This window comes from Hippocampus zosterae, chromosome 9 (assembly GCF_025434085.1).
Source record: "Hippocampus zosterae strain Florida chromosome 9, ASM2543408v3, whole genome shotgun sequence".
Lineage (NCBI taxonomy): Eukaryota > Metazoa > Chordata > Actinopteri > Syngnathiformes > Syngnathidae > Hippocampus > Hippocampus zosterae.
In genome coordinates, this window is record NC_067459.1 from 25,470,423 (window position 1) to 25,491,465 (window position 21,043).

Consider the following 21,043-nt stretch of genomic DNA (forward strand, 5'->3'; position numbering starts at 1 on the left):
TGCTCCGGTTTCCTCCCACATTCCAAAAACATGCGTGGCAGGCTGATTGGACGCTCTAAATTGTCCCGAGGTGTGAGTGTGAGTGCGAATGGTTGTTCGTCTCTGTGTGCCCTGCGATTGGCTGGCAACCGATTCAGGGTGTCCCCCGCCTACTGCCCGGAGACAGCTGGGATAGGCTCCAGCAGCCCCCGCGACCCTAGTGAGGATCAAGCGGTACAGAAGATGAATGAATGAATAATATTCAAATATGCAAGCCTGGAATTTTCCAATGCTACGCGGCAATCATTTTCACAATAAAGTGCAACCGCGACGCGTCCGTTTGCGGCATAAAACCAATCGAATGCCAACTAGGAGCCAAGTGAAGTGCAAGTCTTGCTGAGCCTTCTTTTTTTTTTTCTCTCTTCTTGAACGAATGGAGACAGCCACGAAGCTCTTGAAGTCAACTCACAAAGGACCCGCGCGGCAGATGGTTTGTGTAAAGGAGGTGTGCAAAGAGGTAGTGGGAAAGAAGCAAGCAAACAAGCCTGAAAATAGCATCCTGTCTCCTGTGAGCAGCGCCTTTTTTTTTTTTTCCTTTTTTTTGCCAACTCACCAAAATCTGACCTGCTGAAGAATGCCATCCGGCGACGTTTGTGTCATTTCCGAATGCATCGAGCATTTATTAGGGACAGCCGACGGAAAGAAAATCAGGTTGAGCTCGGAGCGGCCGGCCGGCCCGGCGGAATAAAAGAAGCTTAGCCGCAGCCTTCGCCGACGGGGGGGGGCAAGCCGCCAGCTCGGCGGCCACGTGTGCATTTTCACCCGTTGGACGCGTTGGGCCTGCTTATCGCGCGGCGCTGCGCTTGGAAAACGAGACTTGAATTGCTTTCATGTTGGATCTCGAAAGCCGCCTTTGCTCGCAAAGCTTTCGGAAGTCTCCCGGATGCTCTCACTACATCCATCGGTCCGTTTTGTGAAAGCGCCAAATCCTTACCAGCCTCCCCCGACCGTCTTCAGGCGGCGGGCGGGGTCCTCGCATGAACCAGTCGCCAGCCCGTCGCGGGGCGCACGTTGTAGACCAACGACCGTTCGCGCTCACTCTCACACACCCAGGGACAATTTACAAAAGGGGTGTTCAAAATAAGGCCCGGGCGCTGTTAGCGGCTCGCCGTCACATTTTCTGCGGCCCGCGACGTGACCCCACTCCCCCCAAAAAATAAATAAAATTGACGTTTGGCACGGGCCACAAGATTAGTTACAAAAAGCAAAAATGGGCAGAGTGAGAAGGGGAGAAAAACGGGCGCCGGGACTATGAAGACATTTGTTTTGATACTGTCGAATTTCTCTCCATATTCAAAAATATGCGAAGAAAAGGAAAAACACAAATAATATTCAAAGGTGCATGGCAGGCTGATTGGACGCTCTAAATTGTCCCTAGGTGTGAATGTGAGCGTGGATGTTTGTTCGTCTCTGTGTGCCCTGCGATTGGCTGGCAACTAATTCAGGGTGTCCCCCGCCTACTGCCCGAAGACGGCTGGGATAGGCTCCGGCACCCCCGCGACCCTGGTGAGGATTAAGCGGTTCGGAAAATGGATGGATGGATGGATGAATCAAGATGACCGGCAACAGAAAAGGCCTCCATCCCCTCTGAGCCTCACTTTAGTTCTTGGAAATCCACCCGGAATATCTGACACCGCTTGATCCGCTTTAAATGTTAGCCATCTTTGAAAAAAAACCAAAGAAGAAGAAGAGCGATCGGTGATGAGTCTAAGGCGGTTTTCTGGCTCCTCAGCTCTGCTCATGGTGATGGGATTCCGCCGCAAGCTGCAGAAAATCTGCGCTTCAATCGGAAGCTTTCTGCTCCCGTAATCACGCCGCTTGATTATTTCGGCCGCCATCTCTTCTCCAGCAATTAGTTCACACTTTTTATTTGAACATCCCGCCTGGGACTAACGACACGCCGTTTCACGGGTCGAACCATAGCGACACCGTGGCACACATTACGAGGAGCAGAAAATGGCCGCCTTTCGTCATCAGCCCTCACTGTGGCATTTCTTTTTTTGTTTCTTTCTCTTCGAGCTCACCTTTCAGCACGTTTGACAATAAAGTTGCATCCGATCCAATTTTCCTTTCTTATCCTCTCCGGTCTCAGCCGACCACGTTTACCCGTCCTTGCAAACTGACGTGAGCGTTTCTTGCTGTTGAAATGCGGAGGCGCTTTCTTCTCAGCTGGAGCTCCCGTCCCGTCCCGTCCCGGCGGTGGCGCAAAAATCTTCAGTGGTGGCCCCTCTTGGAGCTTGAAGAAGCAAGTATTGAAATAGCGACGCCCACGCTTGAATGAGCTCCTCCTGCCCTCAGAGTGGGCTGAGTTAAGCTCATGATTGACACCCGAGTCTGCCTTTTTTCTATAAAGAGCATTTCACACACACACACACACACCCTCACCCCCCAATGCGGCTGCGTAAAAGGTGTGAAAAACGAAAGGAGGAGGAAATGGATGCGCGTGGCGGCCGCCGCGTGAGAAGGAGATGCAATGTGTCGCTGTCGCGGTTGCGCTTACGGCGCGGAGATCGGCGCCATCAGACCCGTTGCACGTTGCGCTTTGCCAGAATGACACGGCGTGTATTTTGCCCCCAGGGGAGGCTCCTCCTCCTACTCCCAAAGAGATGAAAGGCGACTCCCCCGTGCTCTCTGATCCGGCTGCCCCACCGGGGGGCGCCGCCTCATTTGATGCCCGATGGACAGAAACGGCTCCGCTCCACGCCGACGGTGCCCTCCAACCAAACGCCGCCGCGCAGATACAAAGTCAAGATTTGCTGAGAAATTGTTTCTTATTTCATCCCATGGTTCAGTCTTTGAGTTCACATCTCCTCGGTCTGACTCTAAAATGAGGCCGAATGAATGCAGGGAGCCCCGATTCGGCACAAGACAACTCTGGGAAGGAAACGAGCATCCGACGCACTCTCCGTTTGATGGCAAAGGGCCCCGATGACCGTCTTCAGGAGCGAGCCTTCCTTTTCTGCTTGACAGGAACAAAATCATCAAGCCTCGACTAGGCAGAAGTCGAGTTTTCACGCGTGTCGTTGGTGACCTTGAATGCGCTTTCACTTTGAGAGGCTCGTTTCAGAGACTCTGTCGCCTTTGTTGCGGATCTGTCGAGGATAAAAGATGGCCAAAAAGCAGAGTTTGCCACCGATTCACATTCACGATGGCATCGCTTTTCAACCAAAAAGCACAGAAATCAATGTGAAGTGCCCGAGACCACCAGACGGACCTCCAAACAGAGGAAATGCTCACCCTCAACTATGATCAAGTATTCTTTCATCGCGTGCCACGTCTGGCCATTTTTATGGCAAATGCGGTTTGAGAACTGTAGATATTTCGAAATACGTAACGCCGGCACCTGTCTTATATCTTGTAACTCTCAAGCCTGAAAATGTTCCTCTTTCCAAAACTTGGATTGCCGGTTGGCTCCACGCTAAGCAGCTGCAGTCTCACCTCTGCTTGACACTTTAAGCTGCTGCTGAAACAGGCGGCACGCCGAAGGACACCTTTGCGCGCTCATAAATAACCATGGCCAATGCCGCCGCTGTGTAGTGCACACGGGAGGGGGTCACCCGGGGCACAAGGAGGGACCGGCTGGATCCTCCCACGGCCTTCGCAGGCTGTTGGATTTGATCGCGTCAATCTCCCCCCCCCTCCAAAATGCCACTTATGTATGGGTTTTTTTTGTTCTTTGTTATGCATTTTACCGATGGTGCGACTTATACTCAGGAGCGACTTATGATCCGGAAAATACGGTAGAGGTTTTCGAAAACAGACATTGAATCTTGGAACATCAGTTAAAGAATAAAGAGCAGGCTGAATGGGTGGAAGAGTTGCTCACAAAATTACGCAGCACCCACCACGAAAAAACAAAAAAAAAAAAAAAAACATGAACAGGAACAGGAACAGGAGTGTCCGGTGTTAATGTAGCATCAACATTTTTACGTACCTACAGCAAAAAGAACACAATAAATGCACTTTTCCTCAAAACCTGTAGGTGGCGATCCTTTTCGCGCAACACCAGCCGGTACACAAGTGCTGTGTTTTCGCCCTTCTTACAGCAGGAGTCAGCAGAGCACTATTATGGCGTGACTGGAAGGACGGCGCGGGCGTCGCACTGATTAAGGAGCGTCGCGCTCATGTTTCATCACATGGCGACCGCATTAGTCGGGCTGCTTGTGTGTTGGATTCGCGTGCGTGTGTAATTATTTGCCTGGCGGGGCGATTCAAAAGCAGACGGCGAAATAATGATGCCAAGCAGATTTGTTGTTGTCATCCGCTTTAAGATGAAAGGACAAGTCGATTGGGGCTCTCGTTTCGTGTCCGCTGCAATCCAGCGGAAGCGCTCGCAGAGTACGAGCAACCTTTGAGGGAAAATTGCGTCGCATCCCACGTCTTTTCCAGCAAGGCCCAGCTGCAGAATATTGCGGTGACAAATGATCAACGTGGCACGCGGCGCGCATCGCTAATTACTACCAAACGACTTACATCTCTGTTCGTGTCCTTAACAAAGCTTCCCCCGTGTTGGCTACAGTGTAACGAGGTCCGTGAGAAAAACACTCAGGACTACACTTGTGTCACTCGCTAGAACAGAATGACCCGGTTCTGCCAAAAGCTGTCCGTCTTCCCCACCCGCGCGCTGCGTTCGGAGGTGCGCGCACTTGCGCTGGCGCGCCGGGCTTTGTTAGAGTTCAGGCTTTCGGCGAGCGCACTCCCTCTGCGGGCCCGTTAAGTCGTTAGCTCGCACGCTTCGTGCGTTCAAAGCAGAGTGCCCCAGTCGGCTGCGCTGAGCGGCGCTCCTGAGTGCAGGGGGGGGGGGGGGGGCTCTCGAATGTGAAAACGAGGTCTTTTCACAGGGCGTCTGGCGGAATGTCAAAAACGCCAACAGCAGGAGTGCGGCGCGGGGCAAAAGTGGACGCAATCGGCCTTTTGCTCTTTTATCGGCAGTGACCGTGTGGGTTTTCTCCGGGTACTCGGCTTCCCAAAACCCGCGTGGCAGGCTGACGGAACACTCAAAATTGTTGGCTGGAATGGTCGTCCGCCATCAAGCGGTGTCAGATATTCCGGGTGGACTCTACCATGACTGACAGCCAACCAATCGATAGCCGCGCAATGAAGATGGAGGGGGGGGGGGCGGGGTGGGGGGATCATCTGCCCTGAATATGCATCGATGTCGATTTACTTTCTCAAATGTCAACGTTCAGATCTCAAAATGCAGACCGGCGCTTGAACAGCTGATTGGCTGGACTGGAGATGGGGATCGCGTGCGCATCCAAAGGTCGCATCCAGCGCCCGGTGCGGCCAACAAATCTTGCTGCGACCGGCAAAAGGATGCGCTGGCGTGACCGCGTCAGAGGTGGCGCTGTCGTGCGAGCTGCTTGGCCGACCCCGATGGTTGCTTTCAACTTTCATTGCTTGAAAAGGACTCCGTATTCCACGCGGGTGTCAGTCCCTTGTCGTGTTACGGTACCCAAAGTGGAAAACTTCCTGGGTGACGTCACCCGCATTCGGTAATTTGGCTACAAAAGGCAGAACATTTGGACAAGCAGACAAGCGGACAACCCGCCACAGATTTGAACAAAGCGGAATGTGATGACATGAAACGAAGCGCGACAATGGAGGGCGTCCAGCATTTTATGCGCGAGGGGGGGGGGGGTCATGTGCCTGTTTATGACGTGAAAAGGCCGACTTGTTTTTTTTTCCTTTTCTTTTTGAACAAAATGTTGACCTATCCATTCGTTGATGCCTTCTATTATCTCGGAGCAGTTTTTTACAATCGCTGTCCATGTGCCCATTTCATGCTGAACAGGGCTTATCGCCCCCCCCCCCCCCTTTCCCATTGCTCTGCTGTCTATTTTTATCTCCTCACAAGCTCCCCGGCCCGTTTTACTAATCTTCATGGCTTTCTTTTCTTTCTCTCCCCAACCGCTTGATCATCTTTGCGTTATCTCTTTATTTGGCGTGTTCCGTTGCGGGGCCGCCGTCTTGCGCTAATAACCGTTAGCTGCAACTGTCAGCGGTCCCGTCGCATTTGTCAATCAATGATGTCGTGGTGGCAGCAAATGGCGTGATGGTGTGGCTGTCCGAAGACGCCTTTAAAGGACGTCCGCTCGGTGCAGGCCGCCCTTGTTTTGGCTCCGAATGCAAAGACGCTGCTCCGGCAAATCGATTTGATCATTTGCTTTGTTTTATCGGCTGTCAGAGAAGCCTAATGGCTTGGCCTACGTTTACCCACACCGGTGGACGCTTTTGTCCTTTTAACGAGTGCAGACGCGATCCGTCTTGATCTTTTCCTGCCAAAACTTTGGCGCTCGCGCGCCATAGTGGAAAGATGACTGTTTAATGAGCACATTTAGCCATCGGAGCAGAGAGAGCGGCGAGCGGTGCCGCTGAAATAAATTTCAATCTTTCCGGACCGCTGTTTTCTGCCCTGTTCCGATCGCGTCTTGCTTATCTCTTCCCCCCCCTCCCCCCACGCCCCACCCCGTCCGTTCTTCAATTGGATTTTATCCCCGAATAACCGCAGGAGCGGCACGTGAGCGCTGGCAAATGGCCCAGCGAGGTTGCCGCATTTCAATCCAAACACAAAAGACGTTGTTTTTGCTGCGATGGCTCGGCGATGGACTCGTTCTTCTCGCGTTTTCCTCGGCGAGTCTGAAGGAAGAGCGGTAAAAGTTTGGGAAGCCGACGGTGAGGCGGACGTGCTAAGCCACCGCGCCGCGCTTCAAATCGACAAAAATAACGGCAATTAGTCAACAAGAACTGCAAACAAATAGCAGCTGTTCCTGCGGCCTTATGGGGGGGCTTGTGTGGTGCCGCGCATGGATGGAGTACACGCTTCAAAGGAGATACGAAGAACGTTTCGATTGAACTCTTTTCATTTAATGAACGCGGGGGTGGGGGGAGGGGGGGGGGCTTACGATGCCTGTGTGTGAATGTTCAGTATTTGACGGAATAGCATTTTGTCATGAGCATGTCAGTGGCATTGTGCATTGGCTTTAGCATTAGCGTTCGTAATGTTTTCTTGTTTTTCATGATACGGTGCGTGCGTTTAGTTTTGCGGTCGGGCGCTCCGTGAAAAGCGTGCAAGCGTCGCGGTGCATTCGGGCACGCTTACAACATGGCCTTTTTCTTCAGTTAGCATGTTTTGAAGATGGAGAGAAGCCAAAATCGAAATCCACTCACATGTTGATGAGATGCTCGCCGCTAAGTTACACCAACACACAACTGTGAGATATATATATTTTTTGTGGGGGGGTGGGGAGGGGCTCCACAATCCCCTGTGCCATGTATTTGTTTGGGTATGTACGTTCAGGGGGATGCTGCAAAGCTCATTCTGTCTTGAGTCGCCGCCATTTTTCTCCCGCCTCGCTGCCATGCTGTCACTCCATCACGTCTGGCTTTTCTGTCTGCTGCTCACTCTCTTGCTCTCCATCTTCCTGCATGCCGTCCCCCCCCTCCCACCCCCCTGCCCCCGCTCCCCTGACGGACCGGTGCTTCGGAGAGAATGATGAAAGATGAGCAAACACGCCCGCCTGTCAGCGGTCTCATGGCTTTCTCCCCAATGGCAGCCCTTCTCGCCGGCTGCAAACGTCTCCTTCTCGTGCTCCAGATGTAACATCGCAAAGCGTCCGTTCACGGCGCCCCCCCCCCCCCCCAATCTCGCTCTGCCTGCCCAGAAGTGGACCGAATGAACTCTTATGCCGTGGGTGACGCGACGAAACGTTGTGTTTTCCTAGCTTAGTTGAGCCACGACTCGTATCTCCTCCGTTGCCAGCGTGTTGGTTTGGGCTCGCCTTTGAAGTGAAACGCCGCATTTCCTGATCGATGGATGACGACTTGTGCGCGCCGCTTATTTTATCGCAAGGTCGTGCGCGATGCATTATCAGTTAATGAGAAACGGGGAAAATGTCTGGCTTGAAAGATGCCCGGGAAAGGTAAACATGCACACACAGAAGAGAGTCGGCTCTCATTTGACCTTTCCAAAGAGTCCGCCCCCCCCCCACCCCCACAAAGTTCCACAGTGAGTTGTCCAGTAGCGATAAGAATATTGGTTTGGCGCCATTGCCCATAGGGGACCAGTGGCTCATTCCTTCTCGTAGTTGAGCCGAGAGCTGCTCTCTACTCTCGTATTGCGTCTCCTCCACGGGGAGCAGACCATGCGCTTCGGACAGACAAACGGACGGACGGACGGACGGACGGACGGTGCCATGAAGGATGGCGGCAGATCTCGTTGATAACCCTCAAAAGGCAACTCCGGGAAATAGAAGGGCAAGAGCTCCGCCTCCATTTACCGTTCCTGACACAATTCCACTCCCTCTGATAGATCCATGACTTCCATGCTATTCCTCGTCAAAGATCTTGATCAATGCTTTGGAGGGGGGGGGGGGCAGAAACGGCAGAAAAAGGTGCGCTGTGAAAATCTTTTCTTGCTATTGCTTTGACCATTTACGAGCGGAAAGCGCTTGACTAAGGACACGTCAGAACAGGCGCTTGCGGCGTGATGCCGGATTAAAATAAGAGACCGTGGCAACGTGTGAACGGAATGATGGATCGGCGCGATGAAAAGGTGGCAGAAGTGAGTCGACGGCACGCAGCGCCCCGCCTGCTCCCGCCGCAGTGTCAATCGGCGCAGTCAGGAATGCTCGTTGATGGTCCGCATGAATTCACGATTCCACGTTAAGATTTCAAATTGCTTTTACCGTTGAGTTGATAAGCAAATGCTCGCTCGTTGCCCAGCCGGGGGCAGCGTCGCGGGCGATGTTTGTTTCTTGTCCGTTTTGTTGTCCGCATGATGATTTTTCATTTATTTGGCTGTGTTATTTGGAGTTCACCACGACGCCGTTGGCGGTCACGTCTCTGCAGCGTGTGGTGTGTTCAAAGACACCTCGTAAACGACAGCGAACGTGTGCGTTTTCTCGTCGACCGTTGCAAAAATGGATGGTTAGGAATCGAATTGCTTCTCGAATCGATGTGTGATGTGTTGCGCTGGTGGAATAAAAAGAACATGTGCCATCCACGCGAGGATCCGTGGTGTTTTGAAGCGACGGCGACGTGGAGCTGCAAGCCGCCGCCGCCGCATTCTGTGACGGCCCCTCAGACGTGGCAATGGAAAATAAATGTCAGGTGCTAGCCATGTCTCAAGTGGGGCTTGTTTTGTTTTGTTTTTTTTTTTGTTGGTTTGTTTGGCTTTCTTTTTTTCTTGGAGTGAACTCAAAGTAAATAAGAAATCAGGTTGGTTGGCGAATAGAAGATTGCACTCTGGAAGGCCGAGGTCGCCTTGGTCCTGAAGTGCGGCTCCTCTCAAAGGGGAGACTGATTCCTCGCATGACACGTGATCGTTTTTGCTCAAGTGCGGACTAAAAGAGCACCGACTGTCGAAATCGTGTTGCGCATTTGGGTCAAAATGAGCGACTCCTTCCACACCCTCTGCTCTGCGGCAAACTGAAGTTCACGCGTTGGAAAAAAAAATACATGGATGATACATTTAATCACCATTAGAATTGAATAGAAGAATCCACGACACAAAGTGGCAAAGATGGCCGATGACTGACCGCATCGAGGGAGGGAGTTGTGTGTGGGGGGGGGGTGGGGGGGGTGGGGGGGGGGGGGGGGGGTCATATGTCTGTCAGTGTAGCAGAACCCTGTCATGGCCTTGATCTGGTCACAAGGATAAGTTGTGTAGCTCGTCTTCGGGTCTCTGAGACTAAGCATCCCTTTCCCCGGAGCGTTTTGAAGGAGAGACCGGATTAGCCAGCAACGGATGAGGGGGGGGGGCCTCACAAATGGGATCCGTCTGCAGTCTCGTCACTGGATTTGTAAGTCGCGGTCTCTACTGGAGAATAAGATGGATGTTTCACACGGCAATTATTCTGACACCGAGTCACCGTTGCCTCATTGCTCAGACTAATCAATTCGCGCAAACGCCGTCTCGACTGAGCGACAGCCGCAGCTAACTCACGCCGACTCCTCCGGTATCAGTCGGATTGATTACGGCGAGTGTTTTCCCATGTACTTTTTTCGCTTATTTTTTTTTTTTATCGCAAAGTGTTGCCTCATCCTGTAGCCGCTCGTATTTAAAAGGCGTATGTCTGGCAGAAAAAGAAGATATTTCTGCTCATTCCTCTGTGGGCTTTTGCCGAGCTAATTACAGCAATTGTTGGGAATCAAATAAAGATGTTGAACACGCATGCTAAACAATCACCAGGGAAGTATTCCAGCGCATTTATGCTAATAAGACCCGGGTGGATGGCGGATGGGGGGGGGGGGGGGGGGGATGGTGTCATTCGCGAGCCGAGGCACGTTGCGCTCCATCAGGGGCGGGCAACTGGAGGGGCTCCTTGAATCATTTGCTTTCTTTATTATTTTTTTTTTGGGGGGGGGGGGGGGGGGGGTCAAGCGAATCCAAAAAAAAAAAAAAAAGATTCAAGAAATGCTCTTTTCTCTGAAATAGGGATTAGATGAGATCAAATGGAGCCCAAATCGGCCCAAAAATCGATGGCTTTTTAAGGGCCAGGAAAAAAAAATAATAATAAATCTGCAACTTTGCGAATGGCAAGTGCGCGGGGGTCAATTGTCGTTTGAAAGCGGAAGAAAAGTCAAGAGTTCCCTTGTTTCTGACGGCGACATCGTCCAATTTCGCGCCGACCTCCATCGGAAGAACTACTCAGAGTTGCTCCGGTCATGGAGGCGATGGCGCGCAATCTGTAAGTCGGCCATCCCAAAAGTTCTCTTTCATGCTAATGAAAGGCCCCCACGCCTCGTGTCAGCTATTAAAAAGTTCAAGCGTTATCTAAAAGGAAAAAAAAGTTGCCTCCTCGCATGAAACCACTTTCTTTTTGCGTCGTGCCAGACCTCCAAAAAAGTGCGAATGTGATAGTAATGACTTTTCATCACGGCAATTATATGGCTCAGTGAGAGGCGCCGATATTACCCGCAAGCGCCTTTTGTTCCCTGATCTCGGCCCAAAGTTCATTCGGCCAAAGTCGTATGTGCCCCCCCCCCCCCCCACACACCTCTCCATCCCTCCCTCCCCTCGGGCAATGTACAATCATTAACTTGTACAAGAAGATCACCGCCATTGACGTCGCCTCGAGGCCGTTTCCTCGCTTCAGCACTTTAAAAAAAAGATATCGCTGCCATTAGCGGCGCTCCTTCTCCGCTCACGCTAAATCGAATGGCGAGCCCGCGGGGCAACGCGCGTCCAAGAAGTGCCATCCGGTTAAAAAAATAAAATAAAATAAACGGAAAGAAGAATAAATGTGTTGGTGCAGTTTTTTGTGTCTCGAAAGGAACGTTCGTCGTGATGGTGGAACACGCACGGAGGCTTGCGGATCGATCGGGAACCTTTCTCGGTATCGTCACAGCCCTAAGAAACCGATCCAAGCATTCGGTCGTTCCAGGCACTCTTAGCACTCTAAAGCATCTTGGTCGGAATTTCGAGAATCGGGAAAAGACGCCTTGAAGGTGTGGCACATAAATATGATATGAGCTGCATGACAAGTGTGTGCTATTTGCAAAAGCTAAAATTCAACACGAATCATAACGCGGGAAGGTCCCGTCTTGAACGCGGTGCTCTCTGGTCACGATGCTAACCTGTAAACTGTGCCTTCAAAATAAAATGCGGCGCAAATACAAAGTGCATGAAAAATACCACCGCATTTTGCATTCTCGTTAGCGTTTAGCGCGAAGACAAATGCCGTTCCATTCGTTGAATATTCAGAAAAGCTCTTGGGCGTATCCCCGCGGCGCCATAACACATCTTTTGGATTTATGACGTGTAACTAGACGAGATCCATCAACACCAACTCCCAAATGCGTCAAGAGCGCGCAGAAGACGCTGGTAAGGATCGACATATTTTTTCCGGTCACATGCACGGGGGGGGGGGGGGGGCATCTCTCATTTGAGAAATCTGCGTAGCCGCCCACTGGCGAGACAAGAGGAGGGCGACCGCGTCAATCAGCGACTTGAATCTGTGACCCGGCCGCTTAATTGCTTGGGCCGCGCCGCCTTATCTGCCCCTTTCTCCTTCTTCATTCCTCAAGCCCGCTCGTGAACGCACACATGAGAGCAGGCTAACGCCGAGGAGATAAACGGCCGCGTCCTCGCTTAATCCTAATAATGGAGTCCCGGTTTTTTCAACGAGAGACAAATTTGTACCCGAAATGAATGTGAATGCCGCTCTGAAAAACACTTTGCGTGAATTAAAAAAAAAATAATTTAAACGCTGGCGGAAGATAGCAAGTACGATGCTAACAGATCGCGTCTTGTCGCGCCGCTACGCAAACGAGCTAATCGTGCGTCGCTCTCGCCCTTGAATCGTCGCATGCGGAGGAAGCCCGTGTCGCGCCGCCGAGCCGAAAAAGAAAATCGGAATCCGACGCGGTAAAAAATCTTCCAGCTGAGCGGGCGGCCCACACGACATCATCTGCTTGCACGCAGCCTCAAAGACCTCGACAGCTTTGTCGGCACCTACGCCTTCACCGCGAAGGCTACGGCTACGTCTTCTTTCGCAGATGTTCGACCTGCGCCGCAGATGGAAAACAAAAGGAGGCGTCGAGCGGATTCCGCGTGTCCCGCGCCGTAACGACAAGTGAACGCGCACGTAATAAGCACACACACACACACCCACACACACACACACACACACACACACACACACACACACACGCGCGCGTGTGTGGGTGAAGTGAAGAAGCGTCACGAATAGTTTTAGTCCCCGATGCATCATTTTACGGAAAGAGCTTGCTGGCCCCGCCCCCCCCAGACTCAGACTTCTTCAGTGGCGCGTGCCGGCACCCACCGTGCATGTCGCACGTGCCCCCCCACCAGATTTCTCGACTGGCGCCTTCCCTTTTTCACTTGAACCGTGAAACTCAGAGGTCGAGAGATGATTTGGAAGCTGCCGGCGAGCTTTTTTCAAATGAGTGTCGTCCCCCGCCTGCCGTCTTGTAAAATAAAACCCAGCAGCACGTCGGCTCAATTATTGGAATCTTTCCGTCGGGAGCCTGACATTTGATTGGCGGCCAAGCACTGCCGACATCCCAAAATGTGTGCGCGGGCAAATGAAAAGTGGGATTTCCACTATCGGTCTCATTTTAGCGCGTCGGCCATTTTGAACCTGGCGAGTCAAGAGTGTTGCGTGCACATCTCCGGCCGAGCCAAACGACGACCTCTATTCAGTGCGGTGGCTTTTATTGGGGTGAGCATATTTTCTGCCGATTGTTTGATGACGAGAGCTCCACTTTTGTTGAAATGGGGCGGCTTCTTTTGCAAACAGTTGTTTTGGTGTCGTCGTCATTGTGGTCATCTTTTCCCGCCGCCGAGTTCGGTCGGAATTTGGCGGGATGGAACGGCTCGTCCGAGAGAGATTTCGTCCCGACGTCGCTCTCCGTCTGGTCGGGAAAGAAGAACGGCGCAATAGAGAATCGGGCTCCCCCCCCCACCCACCCCCCCCCCCCCCCCCCCCGCGCGTCCGCTTCAGAGAAAGATAAGCGCTTGGTTTTGCCACAGATGTCAAAGTGAGCAGTCGCGAGTGACGGCGAAAGGGATGAGATCATTTCAAGCCGCCGTTTGATGGCTGCGGCTTCGTCAGGATTTGCTCCGATAAATCTGCCTTTGATGTCCGCTAACTCGGCCACCTCTTTCTCCGGCCTTCTCCGCAGTGACCTTTGAAGAGTGCCGGCGCAGCAGAGAGGTGGGCTTTGTGAGCAGCGACCCCGACTTCGGCGTCAGGCCCGACGGGGTGGTGTATGCCGAGCGGGAGTCGGCAAACCTTTCGGAGCCCGTCCAATTCATGGTGACCGCCCGAGAGCTCTTTGACCCGCGCGTCTGGGAGACCACCGTCAAGCTGGCGCCGGCCGGACATCCCCGTCCTCCTCTCGCCCTGACCGAGGTACCCGACCGACACGTCGGCCATTTTGAACACGCTCATTCGGCGGATGTGTGACCATTGGCCGGCAAATGGCTTCGGAGTGCGCGCCAAGCTAGCCAAGCTAGCCAGCTAGCCAGCCAACGACTCGCTGGAGTTATCTCCCATCAGAGCTTTCGCTTTGCCTTGAAATGGGGCTGGCTCACCTGTTTGAGTGGCAAACGAAAATAGCTCAACTCCCTCAGAAGCCTCATTTTGCAGGCTTCCATGCGGCATCTTTGGCCTTTGAGTCTTTGGGCAGGCTTGACGCGCCGGCGCTATCGCATCCCGCCCAGGTGGCGCGCCCGGCGCTCTCGTCGAGTGCTCCCCCACCCGCACCCATTTCACGGTGTGCCGGCTCGCTTTCTTAGCGCCCATTCGTTATGCGCCGGCGGATCTGAAATCCAGCGGTTTCCGCAATTGCTTTGAGTGCTTGTTTGATTTGCATTTTTAGCACACTCGGCTCTCACCCGTTGGCGGGAGATTCCGCACGGCGCCGCCAAAGCGGGGGCGGCCTCGGAGCCTTTTGGTTCCAAGGTCACGGACCAGCAAATATTTTTTGTATGTTCATGGCTGGGTAGTGCGGACGCCGGAGGGTGTCCAAACTATGGCCCGGGGGCCATTTGCAGCCCGCCGTCCATTTTGCAGCGGCCAGCGACATGACAAACAAACAAACAAAAAACTTTCAACTGGCATTTGACGTGAAAAAAGTTGAACGTGGGCAGAGCGAGAAGGGAGGCCGTCAGAAAATGTGGGGGTCACTACTATTAATGATGAAATGAAGCAGACAATACAAACAATGCCACTCCAAAATTGAACGTTCCTTTTATTCCTTTTGCGAGCGCAACCTTTCTCACTCACGCTGTCAACTCTTTTCTGCAAATGACACGAAGACGACGTCGAGGACATATTGCGCCGCGCACGGAATGAGCGATGAGCTCATGTGCCGCTGTCCTCCTTGTTTGTCAGACTGCGGAAGCTCCAGATGTCGCGTCGGCGGCTTGAGGGGCTTCGGTCCCGCACAATGCTCGGCATAGCCCGGGAGCGGAGAGCTGCCAGCTGGCCCTTTCAAGCCCTTCGCACTCCACTGGCTGGATGGGCATATGTGGTGTGCCCGCTCAGTGTTGCGCACAAGTGGACAAAAACACTTGCAGATGCGCTTGGATGACGACTCAATCGCTGTCCGACAGAAGAAGTCACCCACAAAAAAAAAATGCGAGAGAAGTCCAAAGCAAGACGCTAAAGCAAAGTGAGCATCAAAAAGCCATGAAAAGAAAAGAGCCATGATGAGCAACAGGTGCGACACTGGAGGAGAAGCCCTTCAAGGAAGAGAAACGTAACAGCTTGAATGTTGAAGATCATCAAGCCATTGCGAAGGTCGGACAAGATCATCCGAGTCATCTTCGGAGGCTAGCTTGAAACGGTGACACGGTGGGGGCTTTAGATTCAAAGCAGTCTGAGCAACGGGGCGCCTTTCGGACCCCTTTAGCTCACAATAAAAAGTGTCGGTTCAGCCACGGAGCACGACACCAAGCGCCGACCGTTAGTCAAGCGAGCGAAGTGAGCGGAAGCGCTTTTGGGAGAAAAGGAATCAATGCGAGAGCCGTACGTGGCTTTGGCGGCAAAGCCAAGCGCCGTCGTTGTGCCTCTTTGTTATTGCGGCGGTATTTCATCAATATGCCCTTTATCTGATGCTACCCTGACAGGAAAATGTCATCTTGTTTATTGGCTTTGGCGGTGACGCAAAGGAGGCCGATAATGTCGTCGCTCGGCCTGAAAACAACGGAAAACATCCAGCGAGGCCGGCGGTGATGAAGCGCCACCTCAAATGCTTTCCTCCTCCGCTCCTAAATAAGTCTTGTCCAAAGTCCCGTCTCAGTGGAATGATTTGGCAAACTTGTGTTTTTCTGCAGGTCAGCATCGAAGAAATGCTCTCCAGAGTCTTGGATTCCCTCCCCCGAGTCATCCGATTTCCTCGCAAGCACCCGAGAAGCTCTTTGGGGAACGGGCTGAGGCGACAGAAGAGAGACTGGGTCATCCCGCCCATCAACGTGCCCGAGAACTCCCGAGGACCTTTTCCTCACATGCTCGTCAGGGTGAGTGGCCTTTGTCCAAAGGCAAATCGGGGACAACGAATCCCAAGCGCGTCCCATCACGCGAGGCCGACTTTGGAATGTCCTTCGATGGCGAGTCCGACCGTGCAAAGCGCAGCCGGGAGAACGAAATGGTTGCTTGTAGCTCAGATTTCCTGGCCTTAAATGTGTCGTCAATGTCCCTCGCGAAAAGTGACAAACTGCAAAGTGGGATTCCCCCCCCCCCCCCCCCAAGGAATTTTTGTGTTTGTCTGTGGATGTCATGTTTGCATATAGTTAGCTGCCAATCGGGATTTGACGGCTCCCTCTGTTGGGGAAGGTCTGCAACTGCGGGCAGTTGACCACAGACCACTTACGTCGTCGTCTGTCGTGATCGCTGACGTGATGCTAAGCAAGAAACATCCGCGAGGAGCGGCATGTTCCAACGATGCAAAATCGTTGAGACGAGGCTTACAACAGTACTCGTATTTACTTTGGTCTTTTGTGCTAAAACCTTTGACCCTAATTGAGATTCCTCAACATCGAGGCTTGCGTTGGTGGCAAGTGCATTCGTAGTCTTATTTTGAAGGGGCAAGGTTATGAGTGACATCAGCTCTTTGTTGGGCACGCACGGAATACTCATCGGCGCATCAACGTGAAACAACGCATCTTTCCACAAGATGGCTGCCGATATGGCGATATATTTATATCTATATTTTTTTTCATTTTTGGATGGGTGGGGGGGGAGGCCGAAGCCGCAAAACTTGAAGCGCAAAGTGGCGAGGGATCACTCTATTTTCTTTGCCATATAGTGAGTCAATGAACAGAAGGCGTACCAAACCGCCCCCCCCCCTCCCCAAGCCAAGCGCAGTCTAAGCGGAATACTTGAATGGTGGATTGAAAAGCGTTTTCCCTCTGCGCCTTAAGTCAATGGAGTCGTTTTCACATCTCAGTGCATCTCTTGCATTGACACCAATGATTGGAGTTCTGAGAACACCCACATTTTCCCAAGTGGGAGGAAGACAAAATGCACTTGGAATGACTTTTTTGGGGGTTTTTTTTTTTTTTTTGCATTTGCATTCGACCTCGATTGAACTTGAGTGTTTCTTGTGGAAAAGCCAGCAAATGGCTTTGCGCACTCGCGCTCCCTCATGCTCACAAGTAGAGCATGTCGCGGGATAATAACGGCAACCCCCTGAAACGCTGCAGGGAAGCCAAGCCCAATTTGGCGCGGCGGCGTTTTGGTGACGGCGATGGCCTGACTTGGATTTGGAACGAGCCAGAGGAAGAAAAGTTTTCGGCGGAAGGCGTATCGCCGTCCGTCTCTTATCAGTCACCCGCACGGGTGTGCGGCTTTTCTGCTGCCATTTCCAACACACACAAACACACACACACATAAGACCATTTGTACAGCGAGGCTTACATTGTCGTATTACAGAAATCGTCTTTCCCAAGCGTGTTAGCATGACAGCAGATTCAAGCTCAACAACACACACACACACACACTTTATTTTGATGTCTTTCTTTTTTGCAAGGTTTTCTATTTTATTTTTTTTTTCCTGATTCTACAATATCTTTAAAAGCGATAGCGAGTGGCCATCATTGTCGCTGTGATGGAACGTGATCAAACCAGGGCGTAGCTCGTCTTCTCCCCCAGAGACTCAAGCGCGCCCGCAATCCCACGCGGGATAATTAAATAAATCGATGATCTCCGGCTCGACGGCCAGATGGATGATTTGAATGGAGAAAGGGGAGAAGTGGATTTCTTTTTCACAGGAGCGCGCCTGTTCAAGCACGCGAGTCGCTCCAATGTGCCGTCTCGCTCTCCGTTTGTGACCGCAAATCAGACCCGGGTAGCATTTTTTCTGTTGGAGACGACAATTTCTTTCAAAACTGGAATGAGGACGGCGCCCGATTTGCATTCCCTCCCGACTGCGTTGTCCCAGAATGTGTGCCGTTTGCGCTGACTCATGCGCGCTTAACAAGGTTTCCAGGAGTAGTTGCTCGTCTTTCTCGCGATGAGGACACGCTCCCGCGTGCAATCCCTCCATCGGATTTCAATCATTCAGCCGTCAACCCCGATGGCTTTGGTGTGAAGTCGTTTCGGGAACGGGGGCGTTTGTTTCTGGAAAGCGCGGCACCGTACCTGCATTGCCCGACCACGAATCCAGGGGGGGGCAAAGTAGAAAACGCTCCTTTTCAAGTTGGCGTCTGCCTCTTGGCTGTTGCCTCCCTCTAGGATGGAAGACGACGACGCGTTACAAATCAGCGCTGGTAGACGATCGTGGGACCCGGGAGGGGGGGCAAGTCCCTGACGGGGGCCGATTGCCCAGGATCGTTAGACGATCGTTCCTCTCGCGCGGCGTAACGAGCAATTCTCAGAAGAACAATCGACGGCGGCGTTTCACAACAAAGGTCTTTTTAGACGTTGCGAAATGGAAAAATCAAAGACACAAATGCTGAGTCGGACGAAGGTTAGTCATATCGGCTCCTTTCATTTGTTTTTGTTTGTATTGCACAAAAAAAAAAAAAAAATTGCACAAATACTCCCGAGTGATCAATGGTCTTTTTTTCCAAGGCAAACAAAAGACGGCATTTCTTCCGACAAGTCATTCTGTTGACGTTTCATTCTTTTAATCAAAATCCGCTACTCCGAGTAAAGCGGCCATTTTTCAGTTCGATATTGTCTCCACCAGGGGAGCTCCATAGTAGGCGCTCTGCGGTCGGCATCCGGCCCGATGGTTGCCCCCCCCCCAAGCCCACTGTGACAATCCGCCGTGTGGCCATAGAATGGCTGCGAGCGACATGTTTCCTGAATTGAAGCTGAAAAACCGGAGCCCCTGGCGCACATTTCGACAAGGGCGCCTCAATCCCAAGGTGACAGTCGCATGAGAGCCCCCCCCCCAGTAGTAGAAAAAGCCTCTCGCTAAACAAGCACTCTGACCCGGCAGCTCGCTGGGAACCGCTCTCGTTGGACTCACGTTGTCAGCTGGGAGTCGGCGATCCAAACAGGGCAATTGGTTGGAGCGAGCCCCCCCCCTTGGAAGGGAAGCGCTTTCGACCGGCCTCGGTGGAGCGCCTCCCGTGGGAGCGCACGGCAGGAAATCTTCTCTTATTGTGTAAGACTTGCCCAAACGGGCAGGGGTTTCATGCCTTGACTTTTTCCTCATGATATCTCTGCCGCTCTTTACAACGGAACTTCATGGATATATTTTTTTTTTCCCCTTCTTCTCCCCCCCACACTGCGATTCGGGAGAATTAATGTCACGGTTAATGCAGAGCGACCGCCGGTACAATTCAACAGGATTGGCTCTTCCCGCAGAGCTCCTCTAAATTGTCCGGCTAAACGCCCTAATTGGGTTTGTTCGTCACTTCTTAACTCCCGTTAATATTTGTTCTCCGTGTAATTGCTTTCCTTCGTTTTTGCCGCCCGGCCCTACATTTCATTCCGCCGTCTGGTTAATGGTCCGAGGTGGAGGCGGTGACGCGCGAGCGTGAGCGCAAGGGCACGCTTGAGAAAGCATCTCATCTATATTTTAAAGCCGCAAAATGTAAAAAAAAAATAATAAAATGGTGCAGCGGTTTTGTCCTCGGGGTAACTCGTCAAAATCAGACAATGGAGACGGTCAAACGGTCGCCAATGGAGCGATAAAAGAAAGGCGGATTCGAGGAAATGTGTCCATTTTTCAGTGTTTGGTCATTTCCAAAGTCCACTGCTAATATCAAGAATATGTAAAAAAAAGAAATGTTTGTTGACATTTTGGTGACACCTCTGTGGCAAATTGGGGGCACCTCAGCGGAATCCGGTTTCCTCCCGCATTCCAAAAACATGCGTGGCAGTCTGATTGAACACTCTAAATTGTCCCTAGGTGTGAGTGTGAGCGTGGATGGTTGTTCGTTTCTGTGTGCCCTGCGATTGGCTGGCAACCGATTCAGGGTGTCCCCCGCCTACTGCCCGAAGACAGCTGGGATAGGCTCCAGCAGCCCCCCCGCGACCCTAGTGAGGATCAAGCGGCTCGGAAAATGGATGGATGGATGGAAATCACACCCAAAGCCTCGATGCTTATTGAGGTGCTGCACAAAGCCCATTTATTCCATTTTCATTTTACATTTTGCCACAAAATGATGATACGTCATTTTACGTATTGGCAGTCAACGAGTCCACGTCAGGTGGCCTAACGTGGCTTTTGTTTCCCATGTTTCAGCAACTTCAACGCAAAACAAACAATTTGCCGGTCGCTGACTGTAAAAAGCTTTAAAATGAAGGACAACCGCAACACAAGCCTTGAACCATGAAGTGGACATCGGACATCAAATAGCCGAGCAAAGAGCGCAGAGCCGCCGCGTCCGTCCCGTGCCGAGCGGCGCGCTGCGTGCTTTGTCTTGGCGTTAGGAGTCAAAAATGCGGAAAAATGAGTCTGCTGGAATTTCACTTGCTTTTTTTTCCCCTGCCGGGCTCAGATCAATCAAAGGGGGTGGGGGGGATAGGGAGCGACCCAACGTTTGGATTATAGCTGTGCTACGTGAATATCCTTCTGTCTGCGCGTCACTCCCAAGGGATTTACGCAACAAGAATTCTTCTTCCTGCTTTGGCTTCCCGTGCCTCTCCCTCTCCCCCCCCCCCTCCCTCCCTCCCCCTCCACCTATTGCCATTTTTTTTCTCTCCCGCTGATAGCCTGTCCCAGAGGATCCCCGTTGGTTGTCAGGAATCAAGGAAATCACTCTCAAAGAGCTACAAATAGGTCACTTATCTCATGTCTGGTCTGATCTGAGGGAGACAGACATCAAGTTAAGTCGCTTACATCTGCCTTTCTTTGCTATTTTTTTTTGTGCGATTAGTAGCCGGTTACTCCACCGGGAGCGGGAGAGATGATGGCGATAGCGCTCGCTGCCTTTCTTTCACTCTGGGTGCTAAGGGAGGATAAAAAAAAAACAAATCAGAAGAGCTTTTGTCATTAGCATTCCATTGGAATGGGTTCAATTGCGGAGTCGAAACTCGCGGGATTTTGTTTCGAGTCCTCTTCTGAAGACGCTGCA

At 52.1% G+C, this 21,043-nt stretch overlaps 2 protein-coding genes across 3 annotated transcripts in view; one reads left to right on the forward strand and one right to left on the reverse strand.

Moving 5' to 3' along the window:
- taf4a (TAF4A RNA polymerase II, TATA box binding protein (TBP)-associated factor) overlaps positions 1 to 21,043 on the reverse strand; it is a 137,225-nt gene that overhangs the window by 91,195 nt on the left and 24,987 nt on the right. The window lies entirely within an intron of this gene.
- The window catches only part of cdh4 (cadherin 4, type 1, R-cadherin (retinal)), a 71,893-nt gene that overhangs the window by 39,091 nt on the left and 11,759 nt on the right, over positions 1 to 21,043 (forward strand). For both annotated transcript variants that reach the window (XM_052076451.1, XM_052076452.1), the window contains exons 3-4: positions 13,690 to 13,919; positions 15,848 to 16,030. In XM_052076451.1, coding sequence (XP_051932411.1) covers positions 13,690 to 13,919; positions 15,848 to 16,030 — 413 coding nt within the window. The remainder of the gene's footprint in view (positions 1 to 13,689; positions 13,920 to 15,847; positions 16,031 to 21,043) is intronic.